At 49.5% G+C, this 24,998-nt stretch overlaps 1 protein-coding gene across 1 annotated transcript in view; it reads left to right on the plus strand.

Moving 5' to 3' along the window:
- The window catches only part of CCDC180 (coiled-coil domain containing 180), a 55,350-nt gene extending 34,643 nt beyond the window's left edge, over window positions 1-20,707 (plus strand). The window contains 14 exon segments of the mRNA XM_059073224.2: window positions 674-772; window positions 2,681-2,800; window positions 4,439-4,611; window positions 4,865-4,920; window positions 5,031-5,109; window positions 6,061-6,171; window positions 9,274-9,340; window positions 10,108-10,249; window positions 13,141-13,301; window positions 13,853-13,990; window positions 14,485-14,596; window positions 17,134-17,239; window positions 19,201-19,336; window positions 20,541-20,707. Of these exon segments, the coding sequence (XP_058929207.1) occupies window positions 674-772; window positions 2,681-2,800; window positions 4,439-4,611; window positions 4,865-4,920; window positions 5,031-5,109; window positions 6,061-6,171; window positions 9,274-9,340; window positions 10,108-10,249; window positions 13,141-13,301; window positions 13,853-13,990; window positions 14,485-14,596; window positions 17,134-17,239; window positions 19,201-19,336; window positions 20,541-20,672 (1,632 nt within the window). The 3' untranslated portion in view covers window positions 20,673-20,707.
- Window positions 20,708-24,998: the final 4,291 nt, after the last annotated feature.

Consider the following 24,998-nt stretch of genomic DNA (forward strand, 5'->3'; position numbering starts at 1 on the left):
AAGAAAATGTGGGGAGCAGTGAGGCTGGAGTGGCAGCCAGGTCAGCAGGGCCATGTGAGCTGGGCTCCTGGTGCTGGAGTGAGTGAGGGTCAGGGCAGTGGGGACAAGGGAAGGGTGCTCTTTATTACAATTTTTTAAGTTGTATAATCTTGAAAAGTTTCTTCAAAAACATCACTTTGATGGTTTCTCTCTCCCGAAGGTGTTGCCATTTTTACTTAACCATTCCTTTTGGGAGGAACACTTGGTGGGTTTCACTTATAATATACACAATGGTGTGTTAGACATGCTTGCACTGGAAACTCTGATGATGTCCATAGGATGCCTCCCAGAGATGGAATTACTGGGTTAGAGCGTGAATGTTTTAAGACTCTTTGTACTTTCCAGGTGGCTTGTACAGACATCCCCTCACCAATAGGGCATGAGTGTGTCCTCCTAACGCCCTCAACCAGTACTGCAGGTCGCCAGTTTTATTTTTAAAACTTACTATTTGACAGTAAAGAAAAAAAAGTCCTTTAAATTTGCATTGATCGAGTTTCTGATACGACTGTGCATTTTTTGCCCTGATTTCACTTTTTCGGTACTTAATCCACCTCTCAGATAATGATTTGTGGAACATTTTCTTGATCAAAATAAGTATTCTAGAAACAAATCTCAGAACCTCTGGTTTTTCTAGGTGGCAAAATCCAATCTGCAAACAGATGGATTAAATTCTTCTCTGGAACAACTTCAAAGCAAGGTACAAATGTGCCGAAGCTCAAGGGGAGATGAAAAAGTAAGTGCTCAGTGGATGCTAAGCTATGAATAGTAAAGATGCATCAGGCCAGAATCGTAAACTGGAAATAAACTTACATCTGTGGGCAAGATTTCTCCACCACCAGCGGGGCCTCTGAGCCTTCCTACTTAACCCCTGTTTTATTCAATGGAATTAAGGACGAGAAGAGAAACCAGCCATTGCCCCCAGGCCCCTAGCACCTCCCAGGCAGGCATCTCAAGGCCAGTGAGCCCAGGGGCTTGAGTCTGGCCACCTTTTGTTTGATTTTCCTTTTGTTTTGACCATTGCACATAAATTGGTTACTTCCATTTTCTGTGTATAAGCTGTGAAAAGTCCAAATCGGAGCGAAGTCTGGGAGAAGCGAGGTTCCAGGTGCCTGCCAGGCCCTGACCAGCGTAGCGGGTCTCTGCGTGTTTACGTCGTTGACTTGCTTGTTTTTCTGCCTCTAGTGCATGTCTCTGTCCCTTGTGCCACCTGCACCCTGGCCACTCCAAGTAATCTTTTCTCCACAGTTCAACCAGGCACTCGAGAACCAGATGTCCTGGCCAGGGGTTCTGTCTTCCATTTCAGTGACTTAAGTTGAGGTTTTTTTGTTATTAGCACTGAGAGGATATTTATTTTTCTATCTTTACTGCGTTTTCTTGCATAGTTACATGTGCTTGGTGAAAAAAGTTCGAACATCCACAAAGCACAGAGTGGAGGTCCCGTGTAACCTCTTGTGTTTCCGTGCAGATGTTTCTACACATACACAGGGGGAGCAGGGGAGAACCAGCTTAATGTGCCGTGACCCCTTCAGCAGGCCCTTTAGGGACAACTCTCTCTTCAGAGCAGAAGCATTTGCTCTCCCACATTTCCTCACTTCCTGTCTGATGTGTCAGGGCACTGGGCAGGGTGTCGGGGGCCTTGCACAGACCCTGGCGTGGGGTGGGGAGCATGGGCTTGAGCGGGCGAGTAGTCCTGTGTTGGCAGAGGACACTGGTTGGACATTTCTGCCGGGTGGTGATCAGGAGGCGGAAGCAATGCATCAGATGCTCGGAGAAGGTTGTGGGGACCAGGGAAGGGTGTGGCCAGGGCCGTGTGCTCAGTGCCACGTTAAAGAAGACCTTCTGGCTGCGGGGTGCAGAAAGGCAGGGAGGCAGGTAGGAATGAGGCAGAGTGCCAAGACCGAATAGTGTCACCACTCGAGACTCCAGCAGGGACATGTTCCGATCCCGGGGCTGAGCGGCGGGGGGAATGGGCGGGATTCAGGGTGCATTGGAAATGAAGGGAGTGGGAAGAGGTCAAGGCGCCACCCGGCCTGGGTTATCCGTTAGGTCAGTGAGCCATTCGGGGAGCAATGTGTGAGGACCACTGAGTTCTGTGCGGGCTGCTTGGGGAAGGTGAACATCCTCACGGGTGCTTCCCTGCCCCCTGCAAGGTATGGTCTGTGGGATTGTGTTGCTCTAAGGGGTCATGTATTTGACATATTTGATCTGATAGCCAGATCACCCTCCGGAAAGGCTGTGGCCATTTCACTCCGACACACCCTCGCCATCTGGGGCCAAATATTTCCCTCTACACGAAGAGCATTAGAACTAGAAGAGATCCTGAGGAACATTCTGTGTCCCCATCACACTGATGGGGAGACTAGGTAGAGCAAGTTTAAATCATTTGCCCAGAACAAACCCATAGAACCAGGAATAGAACTCCCGATGCCCCATCAGGGAAGGATCCACTGCTGCAGTGGAGCTGCCTGAGAGAGCCAGCCCAGGGCTCCCCACTCCCACAGGGCCCTCCCTGCAAGTGAGGGGCCTCCATGGAGCCAAGAGGTGTCCTTGCCAGCCAGCCGGTTTCCTGCAGTTCACATGGAGTCAGCCTGCCCACCCGCAGACTGCTTCCTGTGGCTTTTTTCCTCCATGTTCACACTAGATAGTGACCGCAGAAGACCTCCTTGGCCTTGTTCAAACTTGGAAAGAAAAACTGAGCCAGAGGATTCAGTATCTCGACTGCAAGCTGGACATGGTATCAGTGACTCACGTGGTCTTTACCGTAAGGAATGGGATGGGGCGGCCGTTTGGAAGAGCGGCTGAGCTGTTGGGTCCAGGCTCCCAGGAAACCCTCAGGGCTCAGCAGAGGCCAAGGCAAGAAGATCTCCTAGGCCACACTGCTGGACATCAGGCCTGCTGGGATGCCTTGGAAAGGCCACAGGCTGTGGAGTCAGATCTGGGTTCAAATCCCAGATGGGTCACTTCCCTGCACTGGTCTCTTAGGAGACCCCTCACCTCCTGGCAGCACCTCCTCCCGCCATCAGGGCCCACCAGCTCTCAGGGCAGCCTCACCTCTCAGCCTCTTCCTTCCCACCCGCTGCCATGAGCAGCCAGCGGCTTCTCCTCACCCCAATCCTGTGGCCTTGTCCAGGAGCCCCCATCTCTTGCCCGCATGGCTGCCCTTATCGTCTCATTCCCCCCCATGATCCATTCCCGGAGCTGCAGCCAGACCTCATGTTGGACAAGGCCAGTCTGCCCGTGTCACTCTCCTGCCCTTGGGATAAAATCCAGACCCTTTACCTAGACCTGCGCAGCAACCTCCTCCAAGGTCTGCCCTCCATGCTCTTCATTTCTCTGGCCCCCCTAAGAGGTCTCTTTCCCCAGGCCTTTTCTCACCCCCTGGTTTCGGAGGCATGTCCCACTTCCCCATGAGCCCACAGACCATGCAGTGAGGTCTCCCTTTTAGGAGCCGTCTCCCCTAGATGGTGTGCCCCAAGAGGGCAGAACCTGTCGCCCTCACCTCACCCTCTCTCACCAAGCTTTAAACACCAGAGGTGCTCAACCAGCTGCCAGAAGGGCTGTGACAGAGCCAATGGTAGCCTAAGCGGACACCCCTCAAGTTCTGCTCTGGCCACCCTCAGGCCCTGCCTCTCACTGCCACGCTTTGAACCAGCCCTTCCTTCTTTGGGGAGGCTCTTCCCGCCGTGCCACTAGCACTAAGCTTCCATCACACCATCCGTACTGCGCCCCACAAGACGAAACCTAGGAGTCCAGCTGGAGTCCTTCCCTTACAGTGCTTACAGTCTAGCACTGAGCCAGGATGCAGGATAAAATAGGGAACAGTTCAACTAAGTCCCCGTGGTGGGCCACCCCTCCCACCCTTTCTCTAAGGTCCAGCTCGAGGTGGAGGAGGCCGCTCACTCATCCGTGTACTCATTCACTCACTTGTCCGTTGGTCAGAAACACCGCCTGGGCACATCTACGGGTGGCCTCACAGGTCCGTGACCCTCAGCCTCAGGGAAGATGCTGGAACTTCCCCTTCATAACACTGGCCCCATTTTTGACCATTTATTTGTGGTCAAATAAATGTCTTGTCTCTCTGACCAGACTGTAAGTTCCATGAGGGTAAGGGTCACATGTGGCCTCTTTATCCTGTGTTCCTTACCCAGGCAGAGGGTTGCAGAAAGCAGGCACTCAAGAAACATTTTTGAAGCATGCACGTGTGAATGAATGAATGAATGAATAGTCCTCTAAGATAGATATGATCACTGCTACTTCACAGAAGGGAAAAGGGAGGCTCAAAGAGGTCAGGCAGCTGGCCTCCAGCCACAGCTCCTGGGCAAGGTGGTGCTGGGATGGGAACCCAGCCTGCCTGCCTGCCTGCCACCCACACAATCGGGCCCTGATCTTTGGCCTGCAGGACAACATCTTGACCGACCTGGAGGTAGAGAGTGACATCCTGGTGTCTTCACAAGCCCATGAAGGAGAGGCCAAGGTAGACGTGGTCACCCCCGAGTCCTTCACCCAGCCAAGCCGCATGGGGAAGTCCATGATTCAAGACCCAGCTGTGGAGGTGGTCAGGAGGATCCTGCAGTGAGTGGCCTGGGTGTGCACAGTGGGGCCCTGAGCCTTCGGGAGCTAGCCCCCTTGTGAGCCCACCCTTGACAGCTGTGACCTTGTGCGGGGGCTTCTCCTCTCAAAGCCTCAGCTTCCTCCTCTGAAGTGGGGCTCACGATTGGGCAGACTCACGTGGCATTGTGGGCTAACTGGGATGGTGCCCAGTGCCTGGCCTGAGCCGTCCTCATGGTCACTGGGGAAAAGCTCACATCCTTTCCTTTGGTTTCAGATTTCCTGACTCAAGATGTCCAACCCAGCAGTGTGACAAAGAGCAGTCCCAAACAGGTAGAGGCAAACAGGGCTCAGGGCACCGGTGGTGGGGCAGCTGGTGGTGCCACCCGGCCCCACCTCACCTTGGATCCTCTGTTCTTGTCCTGGGTGCTCGTCACCCAAAGGCTTGAAGCGACTCCGGAGCCGGGCAGAGCACTCCGTGAAGAAGGGCTTGTCCACTGCCGGTGCCACCTTGGCAGCGAGGTAGAAAGGCCAGGCTGCCTGCGATCTCCCCTCCCCAGACCCCACCCTGCCACCCTTTACCAGACCATGTCCTTAGAGTGCACCTCCTGTGCTCACAACCCTGACACTCCAAGGGACCCCACGAGGGGCCGGCTCTGACACCGGCTTTAGACTGGTCTGTGCTCACCCCCGCCCAGTGGCTTGGCTTGCATGGCCTCCCACCCTGGGAACCTGTCCGGGAGCTGGGTGGTTTTCCACGGTATTGTTTAGCTTCCTGGATTGTCACTAGAAATAGCGATCTGTCCTCCTGCAAGTCTGACTTCCACAGGCCGGCTTCCTGAGTTTTTTATTGTAGCTAAGGGGTTGGTGTCCTAGGCAGGTTGTTGCAGCTTACGGGCCAGAGTTCTCTATATACGGTCCAGCTGTTGTCCATTTGTGTATTCAGTCTCTCAGTGGTTACCAATGAAGTACGTGTTGCTAAGGCTGCCAGATAAAAATTCAGGATGCCCAGTTAAATCTGAATTTCAGATGAACAACACATAATATTTTTAATATTATATATGTGTGTGCCAAATATCTCACGGGATGTTCACTAAAAATTTCTCATTGCTTATATGAAATTTGAGTTCTTTTAAAAAATTTATTGTTGTATAGTTGATTTACAGTGTTGTATTAAGAAATTCAAGTTTAACTTGTATTTTTATTTGAAAATATGGCAACCCTACCTGTGGCTCAACCTATTTTTCTTTGGGTCCTCGCCACAGAAAAGGATACAGATTTCTGGGCCCGAGCACCTCTGTCCTTTAACCACACTCAGCAGCCTTGTGTGGGTTTTAGTGGTCAGGGCTTCAGCCCTGCGATAAGGCTGTCTCCAGAGCGGCCGAGGGGGAGGGAGCATCTCGAAGCGCGGGCTGCACAGGCAGGCCCGGGTGGGGCTCACGTGGGCTCAGATCTGCCTGCGTTTATTTCCAGCCTCCAGAGCACTGACCCACCTTTGCCCCACAGCATCACACGGTATGCCAAGTCCAACAGACTAGATAGAAAGTACCAGGTGCTCGGAGACAAGCCACCTCCTCCGGCGGAGTAAGTGTCAATGCCATGTCCTTTAACTCCATTTTAACCTGTCATCTTTGTCAGGGGACGGCTAAATCTAACTCAGCTAAGGGAAATAGGAAGTAGGGGACAGAGCAGGAGAGGTCGGCATGGGGACGGGTAAGGGTCAAGATTGGTTTGTCTCAGCCTAACCCACCTAAATTTATTGAGAGATATTTCCACCAAATTTAGACATTCACCAAGAAGACATTCTTCTTTCCTTTGAACAGTAAGTTCATTTCTATTCAGTCACCTTTTGTTCCTTAAGGGCCAGCTGAACCATCTACTGAGACTTGGTAGTAGGGCAGCCAGTCAAGGGACTTTCTAGACGTTGGGCCTGAAGCACCCAGAGTGGCCCACTCGGGAGCAGCTTCTGGCATTCTAGTTGCCCATCACCCCACTCCAGCTGGCAGGGCTTCTGTGGATCCTGGAGGAAAAGCCAGCTACAGAACAACCTTGAGTCCCAACAGGGACCTAGATAGTCAGGTTTCAGCTCTCAGTGGAGAGTTGTAGCCAGTATTGAAGGAGACTAGAAGAATTGAGATTTGGTAAGAACTGACAAAACGTACATGACAGCAAGATCCATGCCAGTTTCCGGGGAGGTCACAAAACCTCAAAGCCAATGAATAGGGATAGAATCTACTAATCACGAGAGAGTGCTATAGTTTCCCACTGAAACATAAAATTTATGTCGCCCTTCTTTTTGATTCTTGTTTACAAAACAAGTCTGGTCTCATTAGCTTTGGCCTGATTATTTACATAAGTGCAGCAAGCGTGGTGACTGACCACCTAAACTTTTTACGTTTGCGTTGCTGGAACTTTTCAAAAAGAATCTCAGATTAGACTCTTAAAAGCCTCTTGAAGCCAAAAAGGCGAGTCAGATTTCACCAGCAGTACCTATAGATTTGGGGGAAAGCCTCTCTTCTTGAGGTCCCTGCAGTACCTTAATGTTTTCCTTACTCACCTGTGAGGCTGGGAACCTCATAAGCCAGGTGCCAGGTGGGTTTTCGCAAGAGGGCTCTGAAGCACTGTCTCCATGAAGTCAACCTTAGTTTCTTGAAACCGTTTCGTCATATCTGATCCTATGCATCGTTGTCCATATGACATTTCAGTCAAAGACTTGGTTATACATCAATGTTTCCAATTATGTCCTGTTACAAGGAGGACAGCTTTTTGTTGAAGTCACACAAATAATTATATTGCCATAAAATAAGTATACTTAACAAGAGTTTCCGAATTCTAGAGTGCATATGAGTGGGTGAAACATCCAGCCTATTTCAAATTAGCTCTTTTTCCTCTTTAGCCTCAGGCAGTTGCTTTCAGGAGTTCCTCTGTCCCTTGAGAGCTGTGATGGGGACAGGACGCCTGAATTTAGTTCAAGTGACTATAGGGGGTTGAGGGCTGGAGTGGGAAAGGAGAGGTCTGGCAGGGTGTGGACAGACGTACAGAGGAGGTAGGGCTATGAAGGGGTCTATCAAAGGAAACCAGGGAACTGAAGGGAAGGTGGAAAGTGGCAAAAGGAGGAAGAAGGAGCATAGGCTTTGAGGGGGAGAGAGGTCTTAGAGGGGGTCTCCCCTCCAGTCTGGGGAGATCTTGTTTCCCCAAGAAGCCAATGAGGTTCCAAGTTATCCTTAGTAAAATCACGCCAGGGTCATGAATCACACAGTGGAAAAGTATTTGGGAAAGTATAGTGAAAGCATGCAGAGGAGCCTAACGTTTGCTTGAGGGTAGAGTTTTTGTCAAGGTCAACAGACAGCAAATTACTTTTCCAGAAAGCAGTTGGGAAAGGTATAGTGAAGACCATAAGTTTATGCCCTTTGTGCAGGTCCGTGGGTCCCTCTACCAAGGAAACCATCTATCAAGAAGAAAAAGCTTGCGTGATATACCATGCAATACTTTTTATCCCAGTTAAAAATGGGAAAAAACCCTAAAGGTCCAAAAATGGGGGATTGTAAACCATGGTGCATACATACTCGATGGTGTCACACAGCCATTTAGAATGACGTCATAATGTAGGGGGAACACTTTTAAGTGTGCAGAATGTAAAATGCACGTGAACTTAGTTCCAAACCAATTTAAAAATCAGCAGAAGGAAATACAGTAAAATCTTAGCATTTATTTTTTCTTCTTGCTTTTCAGTTTATTTCTAATTTTCTTTAATTATGATGAATGAATTTTTAAATGAAAGATCACATGACTTCTATACATGTATTTTAGAAAATGCCAAAACTGATGTGTATGTAAAGCAGTCACTGCATCACTTTATAGAAATTGTGAAAAAATAGTTGTCCTACAGGTACATGCAGTTCTAACACATCTGTCCCTTATTTCAGTCTTACTGTTGAGACTGAATCTGGATCACTGGATCTGTGCAGGTTTGTTCAGTAAACACCCCGTGTGCGCACAGTCAACCCAAAGGCCAGAGGTACCAGAAAGAGGATGTTGGGTCCTACAGGCCGTCTTGCTCATTCGACTAATATTTATAAGAAATCATTCTTTCTTCCCTCAACCAAGACTGAGGCACTGATAGGTGCAGGCACTGCGATGGGACAGAGGATTCCACGGTGAACAAAAACGGACGCACAGCGTGTGTCCTGGTGGACTTCACCAGGTGCTGGGAAAGATGGGGCTAATGACCAGTCACACAGATCAGTCCTCAGTCCCCCTGCGGGGAGTGCTGTGAAGCTGAGGGCCACGAAGAGCATTGGAACAAGGCAGTCAGGAATCACCACTGAGCCAGGATCTAAGGAAGAACAGGAACAAACGTGACCAAGAGGAAAGTTAGTGTTCCCTGGAGAGGAATCAGTGTGAGCAATGGCCCTGGGGCAGGAATGAGCAAATACAAGAAGTGATGAGGACAAAAGAGAACAGAGACACTTGGAAGCTGCCAAGCTCAGCTTGTCACATGCAAGAGGCATTAAACTAGATGAACAGAAATATTAGGTGGGGACGTGCTTGGGCATCCCGAGCTGTCCGACTCCAGTTCTGACCGGGTTGCTGAGTACTCAGAATGTGCAGTCCCTTTGGTTTTGTCCACACCATTTAGTGTGATTAGACAAGGCCTCTCAGGGGTCTGTCTCCTGTGTGTTGCAGGGATTTTAAAGGCATCATCCTGAGCCGCCTCTGGGAGAGCAACGAGCACCTGCTGACCGTGGTGGAGGTGAGGGCTCTGCCTGCCCCTCTGCCGTCCGCTGGCCACACGTCCCCAGTGGGCTCTGCCTCCTGCTGATCATGGCCTTTGGGTGAAACTGAGCAAAGGGGGCTGCAGCCCCCATGACCACGCTTACCCAGCTTCTGTCACCTCATGTGCTGTCTTTCATCCTAGAAATTAAAGCTCAGCCATTCATTTACCCATTTATTCAGCCACCAACCATTTCTTGGCTACTGTGTGTCAGATACCGGGTGTGCCAAGAGAAACAAGCCCCGTCTCTGTCCCTGAGAGCCCAGCACCCAGCAGAGGGTGACAGACACGGTGGCACCACAGAGGGATGGGTGGGGCCGTGGGAGCAGGGCGCCTCCAGTAGGAGCGACCCAGGGCCCCGGTCCAGTGCACCCCACACAGGGGTGTCTGTGTGCTTCCTGTCTGCCTCCTCCTGGGCTGTGAGTCTTTAGAGAAAAGCTCTGGGTCATCCATATTAGTGGCCCAGCTTGGCGCTTCAGAGAAAGCTCTCAACCTGGTGGGTGGAAGACCCATTTTAGTCTTGAAAGATACATAGCATTATACCATTGGCTCGCTCACGCCTCGCATAGCCCTGGGATACTGACAGTGGTGACAACGACAGACAGGGAGGAGGAGCAACCCTGGCGTAGAGGACAGCAGTAGAGAAGGCCAGGGGGTGAGGAAAGCACGGTGGAGGGTGCCAAGATGCTGAGCCAGAGCCCCCTGGGGAGGGGCCTGGCACCCACACTTTCAACCCTTTCCTGCAGGAGTTTTACTGCAAAGAGAAGCGCTCAATCACCAGGCCCAACTGCATGTACGAAACCTTTGACCAGTGCGCAGAGAACATCTGCAGGAAGATCCTGGAGTACCACAGCCAGGCTGATGAGTACCACAACTCCTGCCTCATAGGTGGGTGTGGCCAGCAGATGGGCTGCAGGCCGGTGGGGTGGGGGGCACAGAGCCTCTCACGGCCTGAATGACGCCTTCCTGACCTGGAGGTCACTGGGGAGGCAAAGGAGCCTGCCTGTGAAAAGCTGACATCTTAGAATTAGGTAAAAACCTTGATCAGATTTAACTGGGGAGAAACAACAATGCCAAAAAAAATTCACTTTTCTTGAGAAATATGGTGATTTGTATCACTAAAAATGTTCCACTCATTGAATAGATATTTTTTACAGCTTTATTGAAACATTCACTTAATGAATTTAATTTTAATACATTCAATTTTATTTAATTTTAATATATTAAAATACATTGAATTGTACACTTTACACCCATTCAGTGGCTTTTTATATAGTCATAGAGTTGTACAACCATCACCACTGTGAATTTTAGAACCCACTGTCCCTCCGTCATGTCCCCAGCCATAAACAACTGCTAATCTACTTTCTGTCTCTATAGATTTTCCTATCTGCGCTTTCACATGAATGGAGTCATGCAGTATTGTTTATTCATTCGGTGATGGACATTTGGTTGTTTCCACCTTTTGGCAATTATGGATGCTGCTGCTGCAAACGTTCATGTGCCTATTGTGTGTGGATGTGTGATTTCATTTCTCTTGGGTTTATAACTAGGAGGAGGATTGCTGGGTCATATGGTGCCTCTGTGTTTAATCATTTGAAAAATCCTTCCACAGTGCCTACTGGATGCCTAGCCTGTGCTGGGTTTGGGCTATGATGAACTTGATAGACATAGCCTCCTAGAGAATAGGGACATGAAAAGAGGCAGGCAGGATACATCTTGCCATTTATGTTTATTATAACGACCTAAAAGGAGCTGTGAAAACACACCCATAGGTCCCGCCCCCCTTCCTATTTCTCCATGTCCACAGCTATGTGTGTTTTATGCAGTCATAAGTCCTGATTATTTCTGCTTGTAAGGCAGGGAACCTGAGGGCCCATCACAGGCCTTCTGTGTTGGTTGAGGGGCAGCACGGGTAGAAGAGGGAGAGGATTAGGGGACAGCCAGACGTGGAGTCAAGACCCAGCACTGCCATCTCCCAGCCATATGACCTTGACCAAGTCACCTTCTCTTGCCTGTAAATGAAGACAAGGATAATACCCACCATGCAAGGCTTTATTGAGGATTAAGCCCCTCCCAGCCCTGCTGTATGCAGGGGAAATCATCAGCAGTGGCTCTCATTACTGTAGCTGTAGAATGACTGGAATTGAAACTACGGGCAGCATTTTGTTTCTCTAGCTCAGAGTTTCCCCATGTGAACTCTGTGGGACCCCATCCTGTGTGATCTTCCTCAAAAGAAAGGTTCCCTGGTCAAATGGGTTTGGGAAATGCTGCAGATTATGTCCCTCTTGGGCAGATTGACAGTTCACATTAAATGAAGACTTCCATTTCCTTCAGGGAGTCCAGTATCCTGACCAACTCTCCCATTGAAAACATGTAAAAATCCTGGATATGACACTTTTGCGGTAAACTTTTAAAAGCATGGATGAGCTAGCTATAAAGTAAGAAACACACAGGGCTCCAAGATTAAGTGAGAATAGGAAATCAGAGATAAATTGAGCAGTGACTCTGGCTATTGCCATGAGGGCTTTGCTGACTCCCAGGTCCACTTGAGCCTCTGTTTTCATGGGCTCCAGGACACTGGGAACAGAGACCAAGCACCGGATGACCCAAGGTGGGCAGTCTGAAAGGGCACAAGCCACAGAAAACTGGGTCTCCACAGGGCTCCATCTGCATAGTAAGGAAAATGAGACAGAAACCATATCCCCTCCTCCCCCAGTGACTAGAAGGAAACCGTCTTGTTATAAGCCATGGCACTGGATAAAGAAGAAGAAAAACTCCAATGAGAATCCGTAACTATAAGCCAGCTCTTATGTGGTGTTTAAACCTGAAGTCACACTTAGATAAACCTGAATTCAACTTTGTGTTTGTGGATAATCCATAAGACCTCTAGCTGATACCTTAGCTTAAAATGATTTTGAGTTAGTCATGCCCAGATACTTGTTTAGTAGAGATACTACAAATCCTCTCCAGAAAAGCCCACCTTCAGTTCAGGCCTCCAGGGATTCCCACAAATAAAATGCCCAGAATAACAGTTCACCGTACAACACACACACACACACACACACACACACACACACACACACACACACACACACACAGAAAAAGGCACCTTGAGCATGAGGCAGCAGAATGAGACCAGTGAAGACTTCAGATATTGAATGTATCAGACACAGAATATAAAATATTGTATTTATTTAGAGTTAAATAAAAGAGGAAATTGGAAACATGAGTAAGGAGCAAAAGACTATTAAAATGACCAAGTAAATATGAAAGAGAACCAAATCAAACTTCTATACTGGAAAAATAAATCATTGAAATTTTAAAATTATGAATGGCTTTAATACCAAAGAAAATAACCAAAATGCAGCACAGAAAAACAAAGAAATGGAAATATGGGAGAGAGGTGAAGAGAGATGGAAAAAAGAGTGGGTCTGGCATGCAACTATTTAGAGGTCTAGAGGGAGAGGAGGAGACTAGGGTCAAGGCGATATTTGAAGAGATAATGGATGAGACAGAACTGCTGAAAGATGCAGTGCATTTTAAAAGCACTGGAAAGGTCTACAGAGAGTAGAAAAGAAGTGCTTTGAACTTGTTTAGTCTAGTACTTTTAATGCTGGTTTGACCACAGGACCCCTTTTGATGGAATAACTATTACCACATCGTAGACCAAGCCTTTCTCTTTGGGAAGCTGCTTTGAGCCTTTGTTGGAGAGATTGCCACAGCAACTTGGCTCTGCTCTGTGCTCTCCCCTGGTCCCCCACCCCCAATTCCTACAGAATTACGGGCCCAGATGAGGAGATTTGAGGAGCTATTGCCCCAGGTGTGTTGGCTGGTGATGGAAAATTTCAAGGAGCACCACTGGAAAAAATATTGCACCTCCACCAAAGAGATCCGGGAACAGTTCTCGAATTATCAGGAACAGCTGGAGAGAAGGAAGGTGGGCCCCCCCGGACCAGCCCCTCCTCTCCAGGACCAGAGGCCCTGGGAGTTCAGAAATGGAGGTGGGGCATCGGCAGAAATGAGTCCCAGGGAAGGACTTGGGACAGGCTTGGGATTGTTGGATGGGGGTGAGGGACACTAGGCACTGGAGAGACGAGAGCTGAGCCAACAGCTCCTTCATAGAAGGCCTTCAGCACACTCCTTGTTGGATTTAATCGGTAGGTCAGCTGGTTCTATGGGGCTGTGGCCTTTGAGATCAACAATAATTGTCCACATGGGCCTTCGAGCCATGGGACGTGGATGCTGTTGATTTTGTTGGACTGAACCCCTGACTGTTCTGGGGCAGATGCTCAGCTCTCCCACTTCTTAACCCTCGGAGTCAGCTCCAGCCATGCCCCTGTCTTCCCTCCTCTACCCTTCACACACCCAGGTCAGTGCACACATCAGTCTGGCCGTGGCCATAATTGGCAGAGGACATAGGCCAGTGACTCTTTGGTCCTGACCTCAAGACCAGGTCAAAAATCCTACTGATTTCTGGATTGTCTGAAGGATGAAAATGCCCAGAAGCTCCACCCAAATCTCGGACACCCAGCACATCTCCAAGAAATGGAGTCTCTGTGTCAAGTGGAAGAGAAAAGGCAGGAAGATTTGGACACCTTGATTGTGGTGACCAGGGAGCAGCTGGAGGTCAGTAGTGCCATATACTCCATATCTAGATGCTGAGGACTGCACTGCCCTCCAGAGGTCACCCCCACTGACAGCCCAACAACAGCACTGAGCACAGCCCTTTGCTGACACCCTGGCCAAAGCAGGGTATGAAAGCAGGCGGGTGTCATAGGTGGAGATGGTCTTTCTTGGCCATTGTGACTTGCATTTTTTAATTCCTAACTTAATTAATTACTAATGAGAACTTCTTTTCCAAGATCCATGTCAAGTTTTACTTCCTCTTTAGTAAATTGTCTATGTCTGTCCCTTGGCCATTTCAGAATCATTTCCTATCTTCAAACCAAGTCCCCTCTAGGGAGAGGCCTCCTGGAGAAGACCAGATGCCTGTTAACTTGGACACAGTTGACACGTGGCCCTGGTCTTGTCTCACATGCTGCTCCCCAAATCCTCCCTCAGTCTGTCTTTGGAGACAAGTTCCTCTCCCTGCAGCACCGTGCTCCCCATGTCTCCTCCAGGAGTTCACCCGGAAGTACAGCCGGTTTTTCATAGCCAGCTTGGCCGCCTTCACTGAGAATTTCCTGCTGCAGTTGGATGAGGTGGTCACCGTTGACGATGTCCAGGTTGCAAGTATGTGCGCCACCGGCCTTGTGCCCTGGCCCCAGGGGGTGTGACACAGGGTGATGGGCCTGGGGTGGGGTGGGGGTGCCGTCCGCTTTCCCCCAACTCCCCCAGAATGAAAATACATTCTCTATGGAGGGGACTGATGAATTTTTGTTTGTTTTAATTAAAAGTCTCTTTTTTTTAACTAAAAGAGCAAATCCCAAATGAATCAAAGATTATATATAAAAAATGAAATCCTAATGCTAAATATTTTCATAATCTTGAGGTAGGGACAGCTTTCCTAAGTATGAGAGCCAGAAGCCATAAAGGAATGGCTGGCACTTCTCTGTGGCCAAAACAAAAACAAGGAAAAATGTCAAAATACGGGAAGATGAACCACAAACTGCAAAAATATTCCTAATAACTAATAGGTCAGAGAATGTCCTAATATCCCTGTGGTATAAAGGACTCTAACAGGCCAAATTTGTAAAAAGAGATAGAGAACAAACATGCAGTTCAAAAGGCCAATAAATTTAAAAGACGCTTGACTTCACCAGTGATGAAAAATGTGAATATAAACATTATTAAGATATCATTTCTCACCAACAGCCTGGCAAGGCTTTTAAGTTCAGTAGCAGCCAGCACTGGTGAGGCTGTCAGGAAGCCTGAGCACCACAGAGCCTCTCAGAGACGTGTACGTCCGCCCCACTCTCTTGGAGAACACTCTGTCGGTGCCTTCAAAGTCCTGAGCGTGTGTGCCTTTGACCTAGCTGTTCTAACCCTGGGAATTTATCCAACAGAAATACGTGCATACTTTTTCAAAGATAGTTTCAAGCATATTCTTCACAACACTGCTTGAAATTGCAAAGGATTGGAAACAATGTTAACATCTACATATAGAGGATTGGGTAAATAAATTGTGGTCCAGAGGTAGGAGGGAGTAACTGTGCAGCTGTTCAAGTGGGTGTGGTAGGTCTCTATGTGCCAACCAGAAAGTCCTGAAGGAATACTGTCACAGGAGAAAGCAAAGTGACCATTATACTTACCTATGATACTATTAAAAAAAAAACACATGTGATATAAACACGCACCCCGCATATATGGAAATGAGTCTGTGTGAGAGACACACAGAGACAGAGAATGAGAGCGACAGAGCCTGAGAGACAGGGAGCAGAGTGTCGATGGCCATCTCTGGTGAGTGGGGCTGTGAGAGATTTCTAAAATCTTTTCTTTTTCCCCGTTAGGTGATGTTTAAATTTTTTATAATGTGCACCGATTACTTTTATAACTACACAAAGACTCAAATCATATATTAAATATTATCCATTTATCACTAATCTATTAAGTAAATAAATATATTATTTTTATATTTTTAAGTTTTCATTCGACAGACAATGAATATTTTTTACAGTAAAATGAGAAATGCAATATGAGTTACAAAGAAAGAGAAGAACGAACATGGTCATTCTACCCAGAAATAAGTGCCCTTAACACTGGCTGTCCTCCTCCTCGTTATTTCCCTTTGGGCACAGGCCTGTGTGTATATCAGTGGGGGGATGGGAGGATGGATCACGAGTGTGTGCTCTTTTGTAAGCTCATTTCCCCTTGGGCTGACGCTGGGCAAGCCAGTCACCACCTCCCTGAGCACTTTCATTTGCTGTGCATCGTATGTTACTGATTAGTTCCCTGCTGGCTGGTGCACATCGGGCCCCGTCCAGCTTTTCACTCCTGTAATCGTGCTGAAGGGAACATCTGCATCCATAGTTCTCTGTTCCGGGGCAACAGATTCCTAGAAGTGGACTTTCTAGGTCAAAATGTATATGAATTTCGAGGCGTTGGTCACTTTCCAGTGTTGGGGGTCTCTTTGGCAAATGTGAGCCTGGTTTGGGAGGGCAGAGCCTGCAGAGACCCTGGGGTTCAGACTTGAGGTAGAACAGGCGAGAGGAGCCGGCAGGGAGGCAGCCTCGGTAACTTGGAGGGAACCGCCGGGCCAGGGAGACCCCCTGCACCACGTCTGCAGGAGCCTCTCCTGCTCTGTAAGTAGGGGTTCTGAGCCGAGCAGCCTGGCCCTGCCATCCACGCAGACCAGGGTGCAGAGGGCTGCTCACCGCGTGGACGGAGCCCCTTTCTCTTCACATCAAAGGGCAGGTCAGTGAGCCGGACATGAGAGGGACAACCTTGAATGTATGCATTTCCAGGAGAAATTCTTAGTTCAGGACCCATTTGAGCTAGTAGAAGCCAAAGAAGGCTCTACAAAGCATATTCGGGGGCTCACAGAAGCTGCAAGAAAGTCAGAGCATCATTCTGAGGGCTTTGGAGCTGGGACCCATGCCCAAACCATACCTCGCATCCTCCAGCTTTGATGCCCCTGCCATCTCCTCAGCCCCCACCTATGAATCAGGTGCATTTGGCTTCTGTTTGGGAGGGGCCTCTGCCTCCTGCCTGAGACTCCAAGTGGGGAAGAAGGGAGTGAGCCCTCATTTCTCTAAATGTAAGGTCGGGGGTCCCCTTGATCTCAGGCTGTGGGTGAGGCCGCCGTCAGTAACCTGTCTCTTGCCTGCCAGAGATGGAGCCCCCGAAACAGAAGACATCAATCCTAATACGGAAGAAACTCACTGGGCTCTGCCTGGAGGAAGAGAGTGAGAAGCCCCTGCTTAAACGGGGGAGCAGGTGAGAGCCGAGAACAGGGAGGAATACCACAAATGGCTGTATTTGCTGGGGGTGGTGCAGTGGAATGGTTAGGGCCACGAGCTCTGACGTCAAACAAACCTAGTAATCTTGGGAAGGCATTGTGTCCTAAGCCTGTTTCCTCATCTGTGAAATGGGCATGGCAGCCTACCTTACACGATATTATGAAGAGAAAGTTCAATGAGATTGTACTTGGAGTGCCCCGGCACATACTAAGAGCTCAGCAGCTATTAGTTCATGTGATAAGGACCCACAAAGGGGCCCCCAAAGAAATGGAGGCCTGTCCCAGTGCGGGGCACATTCTCAGATTGCTGGTGGCACTGTGATCTACTACAGCTGTCCATCATGTATGACAAGAGCTACCAAAGTGCTTGTCCCCTGTGACCCAAGAATGTTACTCTGGAAGAAGAAGTAAGGCAGCAATTTGCCCAGCTAAATTGTCAGCCGTGGTTTTATAGCAGAATAGGAAAAGCAGGCCAGGAACTGATGACTGCCACCTCACTGGCCAACTGATGAGGAAACTGAGACCCAGAAAAGGGTAACACCTAGAGGTGTGGGATTCCCCTTCCCCATGCAGAACCCAACTGTCTATACACATGGATTTAAACTGTATGAAAATGCAAAAAAGAACTTGACGAAGCTTAATGTTAAATGCTCAGTAGGGTTTTTCTTTTTTTTTTTTTAACATCTTTACTGGAGTATAATTGCTTTACAATGGTGTGTTAGTTTCTGCTGTATAACAAAGTGAATCAGCTATACGTATACAAATATCCCCATATCCCCTCCCTCTTGTGTCTCCCTCCCACCCTGCCTATCCCACCCCTCTAGGTGGTCACACATCACCGAGCTGATCTACCTGTGCTATGTGGCTGCTTCCCATTAGCTATCTATTTTACATTTGGTAGTGTGTATATGTCCATGCCACTCTCTCACTTCCATTCTCTACGTCTGTGTCTTTATTCCTGTCTTGCCCCTAGGTTCTTTAGAACCGTTTTTTTTTAGATTCCATATATATGTGTTAGCATACGGTATTTGTTTTTCTCTTTCTGACTTACTCCACTCTGTATGACAGACTCTAGGTCCATCCACCTCACTACAGATAACTCAATTTCGTTTCTTTTTATGGCTGAGTAATATTCCATTGTATATACCTGCCACATCTTCTTTATCCATTCATCTGTCTAAGCAACTTAGGTTGCTTCCATGTCCTGGCTATTGTAAATAGAGCTGCAGTGAACATTGTGGTACATGACTCTTTTTTAATTACGGTTTTCTCAGGGTATATGCCCAGTAGTGGGATTGCTGGGTCATATGGCAGTTCTATTTTTAGTTTTTTAAGGAACCTCCGTACGGTTCTCCATAGTGGCTGTATCAATTTACATTCCCACCAACAGTGCAAGAGGGTTCCCTTTCCTCCACACCCTCTCCAGCGTTTATTGTTTGTAGACTTTTTGATGATGGCCATTCTGACTGGTGTGAGATGATACCTCACTGTAGTTTTCATTTGCATTTCTCTAATGATTAGTGATGTTGAGCATCCTTTCATGTGTTTGTTGGCAATCTGTATATCTTCTTTGGAGAAATGTCTATTTAGGTCTTCTGCCCATTTTTGGATTGGGCTGTTTGTTTTTTTGATATTGAGCTGCATGAGTTGCTTGTAAATTTTGGAGATTAGTCCTTTGTCAGTTGCTTCATTTGCAAATATTTTCTCCCATTCTGAGGGTTGTCTTTTCGTCTTGTTTATGGTTTCCTTTGCTGTGCAAAAGCTTTTAAGTTTCATTAGGTCCCATTTGTTTATTATCAGGGTTTTTCTTTTAATTAAGACATTTAAAGCATGATAATTTTTTTTTAAAGAAATGCTAACCTTTTTCACCAGGGATGAAGGGTGCACTGTGAATGATGAAGATAAGCCTATAGGACTTTTCATGCATGTTTGTTTGTAGGAAGTGGCCGGGAATCAAACCCACTGAAGTCACCATCCAATACAAGATTCTTCTCCAGAAAACACCATCAATCACCACCACCAAAACGACCCTGGGCCACCTGGCATCCGTGGAAGCCCGAGATGCTATCTATTTGGTGAGTGGAGAGACAGGGTAGGGTGGGTGCACCCCAGGAAACACAGGGCAGCTCGGTGTGGCTGCCTTGGGAAGGAGGGAGCTTGCTATCACCAGGTGCCCTGTCATTTGGTCCATGGAGCAGATGACACACGTTAGGGTGCCCCTGGGCACAGTGTCAGCACTGGGAACAGCCAATGTTCTTAAGCACCAGCACGTGAACCACAGGTCGTGTCCAGTCCCAATGATAGCTTGGGTCTGATGGTGTGAGCCCTAGTGCTGCAGGAGCCCAGCCGAGAGACACCACACCCAGACTTGGTGCAGGGGGCGGGGCGCGGTGAAGGAAGACTTTCCGAGGAACAGTTGAGACAGAGTGAGGGGACAGAGTAGTCAGAGGCATGGAGGCCTTGGGAGCAGCGGGTGACAATGGGTGGAATAAGGGACAGTTCCTGAGCACCTGCTGCACTTTCTGTTCTCGACCTGAGCCTTCTCACTGGATCCTTATAACAAGCCCATGAGGAAGGTAGAATCGTCCCCATGTTGCTGCTGTCGACACTGAGACTTAAAGAAGTGTGTCCCCTCTATGGCACTGCAGAGTGCCAGAGCCAGGATTTGAACCCAGTGCCTGTGAGGCCCCATGGGGCCTGCCCGAAGAGGAGGCTGCACCCAGAGGTCTCCTGCAGGACCTCTCGGCTCTGAAGATGTGTGGACTTTTGTTCCTGGTGCCCCAGAGAGAAACCTCGTCCTGAGATATGCTGACCCCAGTATTTGGAGAGCCCTCAGTTCCCAGGCCACCGTGCTAAGACCCAGGCAGAGGGGGCAACTCTGCCACCAAGTTCAGTGAGGGCTCAGGCCTAGTGGTCTCAGCCTCTCGAGGAAGCCAGGACCCCTGAGCTGCAAGGAGGCTACAGTGTGGGATGGTGATTAAGAAGGAGGGCAGAGTCCAGAATCAGATAGAGCAGGGTCCTTGTCCCTGCGCAGCCTCTTTCTAGCTAAATAACCCCAGACAAGGTTGTGAGCCTCAGTTTCCCAATCTGTAAAACGTGGGAAACAACTGGGCCTGCCTGATGGGTTATTGGGCAAAGTAAATGAGAAATGACTTGTGGAACTCTTGCTGGTGCCTGGAGTGGGTTCAAAGCTAACTGCCAGCAGGTTACCGTGTTCCTCTAGGGCACAGAGCCCAGAAGCCCTTCCTCACGTGGCCTCCTCCTGCTGCTTGCTCCCAGAAATATTTAGCGTCATTTGAAGAGGAGTTGAAGAAGATCCAGGATGACAACACACTGCAGGTGAAGGAGGCTCAGCGCTGGAAGGACAGCTGGAAGCGCTCTGTGCACACCATCCAGGGCCTGTACTTGTGACACCCTCAACCCACTCCCAATAAAGGCTTATTTTCTGTGGACTCCTCATCCATCCACCCACCCTTCCTTCCATCCATCCATCCATCCATCCATCCGTCCGTCCGTCCATCCATCTCTGCTCTATGCCCAGCGCTGTACCTTCACAGTGACCAGGACACGTTGTGGTCCCTGCCCACATGGAGATCACTTCCAATGAGGAACACAGAGGTGAAAGGGGGAATCCCACACGGTCAGCTAGGACGGCGGATAACAGGAATGGGTAACTTCAATACTTCAGAGGAAATAACTTCCAAAAGGCATGCTGGGCACTTCATCTTGGAAAATTAAAACTTACGGGGAAGAGTATATTGCACATTTAACAAAACGTGAGTTTTAATGGCAACTATGCACTGATTCCTAGACCCAATAAAGACTTCATCCAGTGTTGACTGGGTATCTGGCAATCTGTCTGGCCAATTATAAGATTTTGGCCAAAATCTTCTAGGCCTCTTTAACTTTACTAAGGGTCTCTTTAGTCCTGTGAGACTCAGATCACTGTCTTTGGAAACCTGCATCCTGCCGTCTTCCTTGTCCTCTTTCTCTTCTTCTTTGATTGCAACACGGCCTCACTGTGCCAGGTCTCACTTGTCAGCAGCTCTCTGTGCCCTGTGGACACAGGGGGCTTAGGCTCCTTCCTCCATTTCCTGAGCTTCTGCTGCTCCTACACAGTTTGAATGTTAACGTTGCCTCAGTCTGAGTTTCCATGTGCTTTATCTCTTAACGACTCGATGAGGTAGGTATTGCCCGCATTTTTTACAGTTGTAGAAACTCAAGTCCAGGAGGTCAAGGCAACCCGCTCAAAGTGACACAGGCAATGCAGAACCTCAGCAGAGTTTGGGTTCCCCAGAAGTGGACAAGGACTTGGAGGCAAGTTGTTTGTTTTGGAGATGATTCCAAGAAGCTTGAGTGAGGACATAGGGAAAGGGAGCCTGGAAAGAGAAAAGCCACTGAAGGGGCTTTGAGGAGTGGCCCCTGCTATGGGTAACCAGGCTCCACCTCGCTGGAAAACAGCCTCCCACCTGACCTGACTCTGTCAGCGCAAGTAGAGAATTGCCCGGCATTAGTGCTGCCACACTGCCCCTTGTGCCAGTTCTTGGGACAGGAGCCTCCCGTGGTGCCAGACACGCCCTCAGGCAGGGGATCTCAAGGGATGCTAGCTGGAGACCAGCTCCCCAGCTGCAGGTGAATCAGGTGGGCCAAGGGGATATGAGCGCATCAGCAGCAGCGTCACCGCCACAGTTCTCCCAAACCTAAAGCCAGGCCCCTTTGCACCACTCTGCTGCAGCACCCTCTTTCCCCAAAGCAGCAAGTCACGTCTGCATAGCCCCTTCCAGCTTGCGGCATGCTCTGTAGGTACACGATCTAATTCAGCCCTGCCAGGGACAGGTGGCAGTCACCATGTAACCCCTACTTTGTAAATAAAGAAACTGAAACTCAGAGAAATGAAGATACCTCCGAAGTCACTCCGCGGGAGAGGGCTGCAGCCGGGGTTCCAGCCCAGCTCTGACTGCCCCTGAAACTCAGCCTGCAGTGAATGCACCCGGGTGCTTTGTAAGTAGGAAAGCTACCTCTCTCCTCTGCCAGCCTCAGAGTCTCTGCACCTGTCACCTGCTCCTCCCGGACACTGGGCAGCATGCACAGAGAGCAGGACGCAGACCTGGGCACAGGACAGACTGTGGTCACTCACTCTCCACCTCCTTCATCTGGGTGATGTCCCAGTGCACAGGGAAGGCTGGAGGAAGCACGCCTGCTGTGGCAGGACAGCTGGGAGGGGGATGTAAGGACTGGGGTAGGTATTGGGGGCCCACCGCAGCCCAGACAGAACCTACAAACAGTGGCAGTGCCCGGGAGCAGGAGCGCAGAACTGGGAGGCCTGGGCTGATCCTTCAGTGCTGTGTGGCCCTCTGAGTCCAGTTCTTTCACCTGTCCAGTGGGGACACAAACTCCACTCTCCTGGCCCGCTGTACCCAGTGAGGCCCAGCTTGCTTAGCTGGGCCAGCCTTTGTGCACTGAGACCACAAGGTTGAAGGGTCAAGGCAAAAGCAAGTTTCCATTCTTTTCTTATTTCCCCCTCAGTATGCTGCCTTTCATTGTTTTCCGTATTATTCCAAAAGGAATAGATATTCATTGTAGACCAAAAAAAAAAAAAAAAAAAAGGACCAAATGAGCAAAACAAAGACTGTAAAAATCCTGGCATCCAGAGACAGCCGTTCCCTACACCATTTTCCATGTGTGTGCATTATATTTGCAAAATGGAATCATAATATGCATTCTGTTTTTAAATTTCAGCTGGGTGTACCCTCTCCATATCCTTAACTATCCACTTAACACCATCAGTGTTCATACTTTGCTGCCACTGCCCACCGTGTAGAATGGGCTTCACGTGCTGGCAGTGCCCTCACACACCCACGACTGAGACCAAGTCACGAAACAACACTCACCCTTACGGGGAAGGCTGCTCTCTAATATGTTCCTTTTTCGGTTTGTTTGTGTTTTGGTTTGGTTTGGTTTTGACCCTAACATAATCCACTAACTCAGTTCATGACCCACTAAGGGGACTTGTCTGCAGTGTCCCACTGCCAGAGGAGCCGGATGCCCTCTGTCGGACAAGGGGTGTGTCCCAGGCAGGGCTCTTAGAAACAAGGCACCCCCCAACATGGACTCTGTGCACATCTCTAGTCATCGCCTCTGGTCTCTAGAAGTAGACTCCCTGAGTCAAAGGAGAGGGCATCTGGGGACACGGCACAAGTCACCCTCCAGGAGAAGAGTCAATGAGGATTCAGTGCCCGTTTCCCTCATCCACACCAAGTGTTCTAGTTTCAGGAGCTTTGGGGGACATTTTTTGCTGGTTCAGCAGATGAGGAATGACATCTAATTCATTGTCTTTTTTTATTTTTATTTTTATTTTTCGTGGTACGCGGGCCTCTCCCTGTTGTGACCTCTCCCGTCGCGGAGCACAGGCTCCGGACACACAGGCTCAGCGGCCATGGCTCACGGGCCCAGCCGCTCCGCGGCATGTGGGATCTTCCCGGACCGGGGCACGAACCCGTGTCCCGTGCATCGGCAGGCGGACTCCCAACCACTGCGCCACCAGGGAAGCCCCCATTGTCTTATTTTTACTTTTCTAATGATGAGAGGGAGGCTACACTTTTCATCATTGAGCCATTTCCAAAATGTGGCCACCTTTCCCAGTCCTGGGGTGAGCCTGCTGAACACGCCTCCCTGGGCATCCCCAGGGGCACAGCCCGTGTTCCATGTCCAGCCAGGAAGCTCCACTCTTTGTGCAACTACTAAGTGGTCAGTGACTGGCTTGTGACCCACAGGATACAGCAAGAGTGACGGGAGGTCACTTCCAAGATGTAATGACAAACAGTCCGTCCCTTCCCTCTTACCTGCTCTCTCCTGTGTTCCCTCCCCCTCCCTTCCCTCCCTCCCTGCTCACTGCCTCCTCCCAACCCCTCACCTCTCCACCACTCACTCGCTTGCTCTCTCTCTCTCTCTCTCTCTCTCTCTCTCTCTCTCTCTCTCTCTCTCTCTCTCTCTTCTCTCTCTGTTATATCTCTGGATCTGGGGAAGCAAGCACACACGTTATGAGCTGCACTGAGTAGCCGTCCACCCAAGAGTGAACTGAGGAAGTGCCCAGGCCAACAGACAGAAAGGAACTCAGACTCTGGGTCCAATCCTGCAGCCTGTGAATGATCTTGGGAGCAGGTCCTCCCCAAGTTGAGCCCAGATGGAGCCACAGCACCTGCCTGTGAGACACCTTGAAGCAGAGCAACCCAGCTAAGCCGTGAACAGATTCCCAGTCCGCACAAATGGTGAGATATTAAATAATTGTAGTTTAAGGTGCTAAATTTTGGAGCAATGCTGTCAGAGAGGAATACACAGTTAACATAGGCTGCGGGCCCCGTGACGCAGTGCCTCCCTCCTCCCCTTGCCCTGCTCCAGCCCCGCCCGGCCACCTCCCTATGCGCTTGCTCGGGCCAAACTCACTTCTGCCTGCCAGTCTCTGCCCCAGTGGTGCCTTCTCCCTCTTGTCATCCGGTCCCAGAAAATGTCACCCCAGGGAGGCCTTTCAGGTTCTCCTACCCAGCGACTGACTCCATCGTCCTCCCTCACGGCACCCTGCTTCATTTCAGGCAGGGCACTTGCTCTCTCCTTTCACATGTCCCTGGTGTCATGCTTTTGTCCATCTCCCTTCCAGACTATGAGTTCCTTGCAGGCAGAGACCACTCAGTCATCTTCAGCACCGCACTTGGCCTCCCGGGGCACCTGGAACAGGGTGAG

Source organism: Kogia breviceps, chromosome 8, assembly GCF_026419965.1.
Source record: "Kogia breviceps isolate mKogBre1 chromosome 8, mKogBre1 haplotype 1, whole genome shotgun sequence".
Lineage (NCBI taxonomy): Eukaryota > Metazoa > Chordata > Mammalia > Artiodactyla > Physeteridae > Kogia > Kogia breviceps.